Below are 10322 nucleotides of genomic sequence, written 5' to 3' on the forward strand. Positions count from 1 at the left end.
CTGAAGGAGTGCTGGGAACAACTTGTGGTCATGATTGTATGCCAGGGATGAGATGAGGGCTCCTTGGAACTTTCTCAGTTCCCTCCCTAGCTGGGCTGGGGCTGGGCTGGTGAGCAGCATCGCTGGAGGCACTGGGAGAGGAGCTGGTGCTCCCTGGACACAGCAGTGAGCTGCTCCAGCTCCTCCACACGTACAGGAAAGGCAGAGAACTGCAAAATCCTGCCCTGCCTGCTGGTGTTCAGCAGCTGCTTTGAGGAAGCTGAGGTTTGAGGAGGGTGCTTGCAGGATGAACTCTCACCCAGGACAGGGGAAAGGAGGAGTTGCAGTTTCAGGCTGTTTTTGTTCTTGCTCCTGTCCTGCCGTGGCATTTGTTGCTGTGTCTGTCTGTAAGTCTGTGCAGCTCATGCCAGGCACTCTCCTGTTTGTTTTTTTTTTTTTGGTTGCTTTTTGGTTTTTTGTTTTTTTGGTTTTTTTTGCATTAGCTCATGCAAGAGGGATGTGAGAAAAACCACTTGTTCTCCAAAAATCTCCTCTGGAGCAGATTTCTTGTGCCACACTGGTTCTGTAGGATGCTGACCTGTGCTGTGTTCATGCCTCTTGGTTTGGTGCACTGAAATCACTTCAATAACCTCGTTCCTTTCTTGGATTATCTTTGAAGTCCACTCTACTTGTGTAAAATGACTTCTTGAAATGTTTGTATGATGAAAGAAACATTTGCTATTTCTTTGCTTCCTACCATTCAGGTCTTTTAAATGTAGTTATCCTCACCATCTTACTGGCTCTGGCAATAATGTTGAAGTTTGTTCACTGGTCAGTTTTTGAAAATAGGCTCTTCAATGCATCTTTGGACCATGACCAACGCTGACCACCATTGGCACCATTGAAATTCCAGGGAAAAGACAAAATTACAAAATTACACAATGTGGTTTCACATATTCCCTTGTAGCTGAGTTCTGCTTGATTTCTGCTGCTCTGACCTCTTCTGATTTCAGCTCCTTCTGTGGGTTCTGTGGCTGACTACTTCTTGTTTGCTCTCAGAAAGGGGGTGCAGTTCTGTAGAGTTGAATTCAGTAATTCAATCCCTGTGATGTTTTTCTCCCATTCCGTGACTGAGTCGCTCCCATCCCTGCCAGGTCAGTGCAGTGAAATATCTCACATCAGAACCAATTTGATTAGAAAGATGCAGAAGTGAAGGAGGTCAGGCCAGGCAGAGGAATTTAGGGCAGAAAGGCTGAGAAACTCAGTGTATTTGTGCTGGAATGAGCTGAGGTGACTTGCAGCAAGGTGTGTCCTTTCCCAGAGCTTTCCTGGCACGTTCTCAGGTAATAGGTGGCCATTTAGAAAATATCAAAATTACTGAGAATTGGGGGAAAATGTTGGATAATGGGTCTTTTTTATTTTTTTTTCACCTCCTGTCTTGTCTTATTTGCTGATAATTTGTGTAGTGAGCTGTTTTGATGACCAGGCAAAAATTCCTTTAAAAAAATCCCAGGGAAAGTGTTTTAGTTCTGGCTGAGCAGGTGAATTTTTCATGGCTTTTACAAGACTCCTTTGACAGCCCTGCTGGTCTCAGAGATTTCATTGGCTTGGCATGAATTACTTGCACAAACTAAACATGAAAAACCATTTACACTGCTGGAGTTGGAGTCTGAACTCTGGTTTTGAGCTGGGAATGCATTTCAGACCTGCTGAGTCGTTCTTGGTTTGTGTGCAGGAACTGGCCAGGATTTAGAGAAGTGCCCAGATAACATTTTTTGAAAGGCATTTTTAATATTACTCTTAAAACATATTTTGCAGCAGCATCTGAAGTGGTTTTAAGCCCTACAAATTTAGTCATTAGGGTGATCTGCTAAAGACAAAATGAAGGAGAGGAGAAACTAGAAAAATAAATATTCTTCAGTATAAAAAAGTCCAGTGCTTCAAATCCAAAGCTATGGATAAAATATTAGGTGGTTTTGGAAGAGCTGCCACTATGACAAAAACCTGATCCTCTTGGTTTATATCTGTACTTTAGGGTGCTATTCCTTGGTTTAACTGGTGTCTTAAGAGAGAAATTCCTTATTGTAAAGTTTTATTGTAGAAATATCTGCTTCAGAACAACTGAGTTTATTATTCTCTTGGCCATAAAGAACCAAAAGATAAATTGTACAAATGGTTTCATGGAGTCCCACATTATTTTGAGGCCTCTTAATAAGTGTTGTGGGAAACCTTGAGTATCTTACAACTTGGAATTAAATTTCATATACATTTTAAAGCCTCTTGAATGGAGGTGGAGTTAATTTGTGGTGAGGCTTGCCAGCTCTGTGGCTGAGGCACTGGGAGGATTGCTGGTCTAATGTGCCCTTTGGCAAGCAAATAATCCCTCCTTCCATTTATTTCTATTACTTTGACAAAGATAATAATTTCTGGCCTTCTTCAGAGTGTTTATAATAATGAGGTTGAGAAATTTTCCTCCTGTAGAAAGCCATAAACTTGGTACTGTAAAAATAATCAGTGTTGCATTGCCACTGATAATTTTGGTGTTGTCAGAGATGTCTGAAAGTCAAGTAGGAGCGTGGCAGGGATGCTGCTGCAAAATACATTTTAGTAGTGATACAAAAAAAAAAAAAGAAATCAAAAATACTTGGATTTAAAGCATAACAAAATGCTGTGACACAAGATCCTGCTGGTTTTGACAGCGTGCTTAGAAAATATTGAGGTGTTTTTGAAACCCCTCTCAATCAGGAGGTCTCAGATTGTACAACTGTGCTTGCAGATGTGGATAAGAACATTAGGATCAACTCCAGGCTGCAGGAATTTGGTTCATCTGCATTAATAGCCTGAAACTGCTCATCACTGCGAGGCCATTTGCTCAGTGAAGATTTAATAGAGCTTGCCAGGGATTAAGTTAAATGTGGCAGGCAGTTATTTTCTAAAGGAGGAAACCTGCACAGGGGAGAAAAAAACCTAAATTAGGCAAAAATATCCTGGCTCTCTGTATTCTGGTGAGTTGAAATGTGTCAGAACTTGGATTTGTAAGGTTTATAGCAAACCAGACTGGAGGAAAACTGCAGTGACCACCAAGTTCTTATATAATACCAACCCCATTAAAAAACAGATATAATCTGGTAGATACTCATCAGTAATTAACTTCAGAACCACCAAAAGGCACCAAAACAAATAAGGAACAGTTGAAGGAAATACTGAGGAGCAGGCTGATGGTTTTCTTTGGCTGTTTGCTTTTTTAGCACTTGGTCAGCAAAACTCTCCTTGGTCTTTCAGGCTCTGTGACATCAGAGGGATTAACACATGTTGTCACACACAGAAGTAGGTGCAGACATGGCCTGGTTGTTGCACAAGACCTAAAAGAAATAGGGGAAATATCCTCATTTTTAGGGTCCTGGATTTACGTGCATGCTTTGTGTTGAAAGGAAGATGTGTTGTCATTATGGCTTTTCATACTTGCTTAGATTCCCTCAAAAGTTAAAAAAAAAAAAAAAATAGGATTTATTGTGGCCCATTGGAAGCAAGACAGAGCAGGATCCAAAAAGGAACTTGGTGTGTTTGTTGTTGGAGACTGGCAGGGCTGTAGCAACAGATGTGGCTTCACTGGGGTAAAAGTTTTCTGTTGTTCAGTTTCTTCCTTTTTGGGAATTTTTTACCTTATTTGCTTCTGATTCAAGGAATGAAGAATTCCGTGGCAGTGTTGGGGAACTCACAGGACGGTGGTGATCCAGAACAGATTGGCCTCGAGGGCAGAGGCAAAATGGGTTATTTTAGCACAAGAAAGTGGCTTCAGCAAAAATTTGATGCTCGAGCAGCCTCAGTTTTGTCAGCTGTGATGTGTTTATTGACTCTGGGCAGAGTTTGTGCTTCCCTCTGACTGTTCTGTGAGCAATTTCCAGAAGAGTAGCATGGTGAGGTTAGCCAGGTATAAGGCCAAAGAATTTTTTTTGGATGGTGGAAATAAAAATGGCTTGTAACACCTTTGAAAAGTATATCTCAGGAAATCCTAAATTGTATGAAAATTATAAATTTGATCTTTGAAACTGGTCTGTTTGACAAAACAAAAGATAAAATACTGCTTTTCTCTATGTATCTGTTACATTGTCAAATTAGGGAAGATGAACTGTCTAATTATGGTTGTTTATAGACTTTCCTGCCAAACCAAACTACACAAAAGCAAGGTAAGATCATCAGCTATTTGCAAGATAAATCCGTATTTTTTTTTAGAAGGGGGAGGGAATATATTTACAGACTGAGTTGTAGTGAAATCTTCAAATGCAGATGGTGACTTGATCGAGGTGCACATCCTGAACCTGATGTTAAATATTCCTCTTTTTCATCCTAGTTTCCACTGGCTCACTTGCTCAGCAGTATGCCCACCCTAATGCTACCCTGCACCCGCATCCTCCGCATCCTCAGCCTTCTGCCACCCCAACTGGCCAGCAGCAAAGCCAACATGCTGGAAGCCACCCTGCTCCAAGCCCCGTGCAGGTAACACCACCCAGGGCCCGAGCAAGTTGTGTTTAATTGTGTTTTTAAGGGGTTGCAGCTTAATGGTGTTTGATGGTTGATGTATTGATTTCTCCGAGACGAAAAAGAGTGGGATTGAGCAGAGTCCAACCACTCGTTTTTCCCTGTTCACAGGGGATGGGGGATGTTTCAGATTTAAGGGTTAGGGAAGGATCATAATTGTGTCAGTGCTTTCATATGGGTGAAGTGGAAATAGCAGATAAATGCTGAGAAGTGTTTGATTGGATTTTGTCAAAGCAGCTGAAAACAAAGTGATCCTTGGGATAGTGCTGCTATTCCTTAATTCCCTCCTGGGAATAGCTGGCTGCAGCTGTGAGGCACTCCCAGCTCCAGGTTCTGCATGGTTTTACCTGGCACTCTGGGCTCTGTTTGCCAGCAGAAGCTGAGCCTGACGTGGCTGTAAAGAGTTTCCCCACGAGCACGGGTGATCCTTAGAGTCACCATTTACAGATTTGGAGTCGAGAGCAGTTTCCCACTCCTTTCTCCTTAACAGGATCAATGTCATTCCCCAGCCCTAACCTCAATGATCTCTGTGTTTTCTTGCAGCACCACCAGCACCAGGCTGCCCAGGCCCTGCACCTGGCCAACCCCCAGCAGCAGTCGGCGATTTACCACGCAGGTCTAGCTCCAACCCCTCCTTCCATGACGCCAGGCTCCAACACGCAGTCTCCACAAAACAATTTTCCTACAGCACAACAAACAGTCTTCACCATTCATCCCTCCCATGTTCAACCTGCATATACCAATCCGCCACACATGGCCCATGTCCCCCAGGTAAACACAGTTTAACAACCTTCAAGACTAAATGTCTTAATGCCACAAAAAAGTTAGGACAGTCGGGCCTGCTGAAGTGATTGCCAATCTGTCAGCTCTCAGCACAGACTTACCTGTTGTTGTTATTTAGGTTTCTGTCTGTACATTGCCTTTATTTAGAATTTGACAAGGTGTACTTGGACCTCAGCTTCCAACACCTAGTGCATCTGCAACTGTAGTTTAATGAAGACATCTTAAGCTGGCACTGCTACTGAAATAAATTGAGCTCTCTTCCCAGTTCCTGGCTCCCATCCTTGTCCCTGCCCCACCACTCTGCTCACAGAACTGCTTGGCCGTGGAGCAGACCAGGCTGGGGACACAATTCAGCTGAAATGTGCCTCCCCTACCCCCTTTTTAGGCTATTTCTTGGTGAAATTGGTTCCCTGCTCAGTCAGGTGCCTGATCCCGGGAAGAGCTGGCATACAGAAAGGTTGGAGGTGGGAGGTGAGTGCAGAAAGGCTGAATTGCTGCTTTTGGTGGCAGTTTCAGGCTCTGCATCGTAGACAAATTTTATACAAATACATCCAGAAAAGGACATGACAGGATTTCCAGCAAGGCAGTGCAGGGAGAGAGGAGGGAGTTCAGGAGGGAGTTCAGGTGACTGCAGGACAATCCTTGCAGAAAGAAGCCTGGGTGTGTGTGGTGTGTGTGTGGTTCTAAATGAACTGCTTGTGCTGAAGATCCCCAAAGATTGTTGGGCAACCTAAAACAACCTAAAAATTTGCTTCAGAATCAGAAACCCACTTCTCTTAACTGCTCTCTTGTGGTCAGCTCCCTGAGAAAAAGGATTTGGGGAAGGGAAGCACATGATAGATTAATCAAGAGCTCCGTGTAAAGCAGTGTGACACAGATTTTCTGATGTTGACTAAATCTCCTGGATTTAGTGTCCTTTGACAAGGAATGGGCAGTTCAATCAATAATTTGCCTGCACAATTTTTTCTTCAGACCAATAACTTGGTGTCTGGTTCCTGCCTTCTCACACAGGTTAACAATAGTTTGGGATAAGGTGACTAACTTTGATTAGGGATGTTAATCTGACAGGTGTCCAGTCCCTTGCAGAATTCTGATAAAATCTTTGCTTTGGTCCCTGGGACAGTCAGTTAAGCCAATAAGTCCATAGTTCTGTAGGAATCGTTTTACTGATGTTGAGTTTTTAGCTTTTTAATTCTCTTAGGCTTTTGATTTCTCTGCTTTTTTTTTGGGGGGGGGAAGGATAAGGAGAGGATGGCCAAAGTTGATAATTGCTGTGGCATCTTGGCACATCCTTCCCTTCTCTGGTTTCTGCCAGAAACAAGACTCCTGCTCTGCTCTGGTGTGAAGGCACTGCTGTGAATGCCTGGGTTGTGTTTAGAGCTTCTCAGAGGGGTCTTGGCTTAGTGGCATGTCCAGTGCTGTGATTTGAAACACGAAACATTTCTTGCAGTCCATGAAAGGGGAAAGCTGTGCCTGAATTGTGCCCTGGCCAGGCCAGGGATGCAGGGTGTGACCATTGCCTTCCTTTCTGTGTGCCAAGCAAACCAAATTAAATCAGATGCAACTTTGAGTCAGAACTGACTGCTCAGACAGCATTTTTAGTAATCACAGACAAAGTCTGCCTTTGCCCTTGATTTTAATTTGTGCAGTCTCTTCTGCAATTTTTTTTAGAATGAAACTGCAATTTGTGATATTTACACCAAACTAATTGACTTTCCCAATGAAGTAGTTCCCTCAAAAATCTCTAGTGAAGGCATAACTACAGTTCTGTCAGAAATTTTAAATGCATGTAATTATTCCATTGTGGGGAAACCAATCACTGGATTTAATAGTTTTTTAGCAGCCTCATTCCCAGTTTCTAAACACAATTCTGAAATACCACGTAGTAAGAACTTCAGTTAGGCCAACACAGGGGATCAATCCAATTTCCCTTCAGGTTATCAGATGAATCTGGAGCTGGTGGATATCTCACTTGAGAACCAGTACTTTAAAATTCATTAGAGTGCTGTCAGCTGCCAATCTGCAAAATGTTTGAGCCACAGCAGAAAAATTTTATCCACTGTGTGTATTGACTCCAGCTGCTCTATGAATAGCTGCTTTATAATGATGGCTTCTACAATAGCATGTTTGTCAAAGTCAACGAGGAGCCAATCCTGGGAGGTATTTCTGTTCCACAGCCTGATTTCCTAAACCTTTTTTAGAGCAAGAGTGAGATTTGAATTGCAGTTCCTGCCTTTAAAGGCTTCTGGGGTGCTACTAACCACGTGCAAATCTGATCAAAGAGTTTGGGGAATGTCTGTGATGAGTCAAGTAACCCTTTTTGTCTTTAAGAAATAAAATTCTAGCCACTACCTGCTATCTGTCTTTACTGGCATGGGAGACCTGTGAGGCTGCAGTTCTGGGCTATGGTAGAAACAAACTTTAGGTACAAATGATGGGGTTTTGGGGCTTTTTTTTTTTCCCAGGAGAAATCCACTGAGAGCTCTGAGTTTCTTTGTGCTTTTAAGAAATTAATGCTTGCTAGGTTTTTAAATAAAATAAATTGATGACCTCTAGAGACATGAGCTAAAGAACCCACCAAGGTCCTGAATTTGTTTGCCAGAGGTGATCAGCCATGGGGAAGGATTAATCTCCTTTTCCACTGAGCTTTAGCCCTGATTGCTCAGATTACACAAGAACTGCGATGAGCTGAACTGGAAGCAGAACAAAGCTGCCCTGAGAGTGTGAAGGGATGAAATCACTCCTGTCAGGAGGACTTGGCTGAGCACTGTGTGGCCACAGGTCACTGGAGAGGACAGGGAGGTTCCCAGGGCTGGGAGCCAGGAGAGAACGTGGGGTTGTGCAAGGAGAGAGCTGGGAAGGGATGCCAGACTCTCAGTGCCTGCAAAGTTCCTATCTGTACCCTCTAGGAAGTGCTTTGATCTGGGTGACTAACAGAAATGTTTTGAAGATTTGTTGCTGAATTGTTATATTTTTTTATTTTTTCAAATACCCCCTTGTTTAATGCTGGCAAAATGGCTAAAATTGAGAACGCAACTCAGAGCCAGCAATGAGGTCTTGAGCGCTTTTTCAAATTATTATTTTCCCTTTTTGTTGTTATTATTATTTTTATTTTTGTGTTACAACTTCTGCCTTAACCCCTAACCTAGTTTAAAATAATAAAAAAGAAAGAAAGAAAAAAAAAAAACCAAAAAAACCCAGAAAAACAAATGAAGAGTAAACCTTTGCTGACGGAGCAAACTTTCGCCAGTCATGTGGCCAGGAGTTGGTGCCTCCTTGTGACCATGATACTAAAGAGCTCTTTGTTTCAGGCTCATGTACAGTCAGGAATGGTTCCTTCTCACCCAACTGCCCATGCTCCAATGATGCTAATGACGACACAGCCTCCCGGTGGTCCCCAAGCCGCCCTCGCTCAAAGTGCACTACAGCCCATTCCAGTCTCGACAACAACACATTTCCCCTATATGACCCACCCTTCAGGTGAGGAGTGTGTGCCCGGGAGACCTGCACCCTAACTGAGCCAGGTCGAGGAGTGAGGACTGGGAAAAACCAGATCTTTTGGGGAAAAATAATAATAATTTAAAAAAAAAATACGACAAAGAAAACCGACCAACCTTAAGATGTCCTTGTGTTTCACAGCTGTGCTTTGGCAGCCTAGAGGAGCGTAGGTTTAGTTGGTGAGATGTACCTAATTCAGGGAATATTCAGGGAATATTTGTGCTTTTTTCCTAGCAAAAGGAGAAGTGTGAGACACTGGCACTGTGGGACTGAGTTTTCCGTGGATTTGCCGTGGGGGATGGACTGTGTGTAGTTTATAATGATCAGAGGTTTGATTAAATCTCGAGCACAGGAGTGAAATGTTGTGTGGGGGTAGGGCTGCTAGGCTGCTGGTAAAGTGACAACTGAAATTAAACTTTAATTCAGAGTAACATTCTGCAGCTTTGGGGGAAAAGTAGGAGTCGTGTGACTTCTTTCCACTTTAAATTTAACCTTATTTAGGTTTCTTTGATTATTCAAGCTCAAACAGCCTCTGAAGTTGTTTAGTGATTTAGTTTTACCTGATGGTTCTTGGGGAACTTGTGAACAGAACAAAGCTGCTTTCTGAGGGTTTAGGTAGGGAAAAGAAAAAAAAAAAAACATCCCAAGGACATCTTGATGTGCAGGGTTTTATTTTGTTCTCTAAAAAAAAATAAAGGAAAAAATAAAAATAAAAATAAAAGAAAGTTGAGCTCAGTAGTTGTCCTGTGACCACTTTACTAGCAAACTGTTGTGTGGCTTGCCAATTTATTATTTACATTTGAACTTTTTTTTTACAGTACAAGCCCACCACCAACAGCAGTTGTAAGGCTCATCTGGAATAACTGAAAGGCTGGATACCTTTTGTAGGCCAAATACCCTCCTTCTACTGCTTCTGCCAACTGGAAGCACAGAAAACTAGAATTTCATTTTATTTTGTTTAAAAAAAAAAAAATTTGATTTCTTGTAACATCCACTAGGAATGCTAACAGTTCATCTTGCAGTGGGAGAGATTCGGACTGAGTAGAGGCATTTAGGAACTTGTGGGCTATTCCATAATTCCATGCACTGTATCTGAGTCCTGCAAGTGCCCCAACTCTGCTTGCTGAAAACTGGAAGTTATTTATTTTTTAATGACCCTTCAAAGTTATGAACTCGTCAGCTAGCAAAAGAAGTAACAAGAGTGATTCTTGCTGCTATTATCACTAAAAATCAAGACTTGGAGATCCCTTTTACTTCTAACTAAACTTGAAAACAGGTTCAGTAAAAAAAAAAAAAAAATTCTAATCGTCAAACGGATGAGTTATTATTTATAAATCACGTTTGATGAGATAATCACTATCGTGAGACAGTGATGTAACTTTTAAGTTAAGAAAACTTTTACTTTGTAGATAATATAAAATAAAAACTTAAAAAAAAAATTAAAAAATAAAAAAAGTTTTAAAAACTGACCCTCCTCGGTGTTCGTGTGGTGATTTTTGGGTCTCTTCCCGTACCAGCTGCTC

At 42.1% G+C, this 10322-nt stretch overlaps 1 protein-coding gene across 50 annotated transcripts in view; it reads left to right on the forward strand.

Annotated features, from left to right (window-relative positions):
• Window positions 1-10268, forward strand: part of ATXN2 (ataxin 2) — a 49127-nt gene extending 38859 nt beyond the window's left edge. For 28 of the 50 annotated variants that reach the window (XM_077787233.2, XM_085593271.1, XM_077787235.2 and 25 more), the window contains 4 exons: window positions 4331-4476; window positions 5062-5289; window positions 8613-8781; window positions 9618-10268. In XM_077787233.2, the coding sequence (XP_077643359.1) occupies window positions 4331-4476; window positions 5062-5289; window positions 8613-8781; window positions 9618-9646 (572 nt within the window). In that variant the 3' untranslated portion in view covers window positions 9647-10268. Of the gene's footprint in view, window positions 1-4330; window positions 4477-5061; window positions 5566-8612 lie in introns of those variants that run through there. The other 22 variants (XM_077787231.2, XM_077787237.2, XM_077787239.2 and 19 more) reach the window with 2 other exon arrangements.
• Window positions 10269-10322: the final 54 nt, after the last annotated feature.

This window comes from Lonchura striata, chromosome 15 (genome assembly GCF_050655825.1).
Source record: "Lonchura striata isolate lonStrDom1 chromosome 15, ASM5065582v1, whole genome shotgun sequence".
In the NCBI taxonomy this organism is placed as follows: Eukaryota; Metazoa; Chordata; class Aves; order Passeriformes; family Estrildidae; genus Lonchura; species Lonchura striata.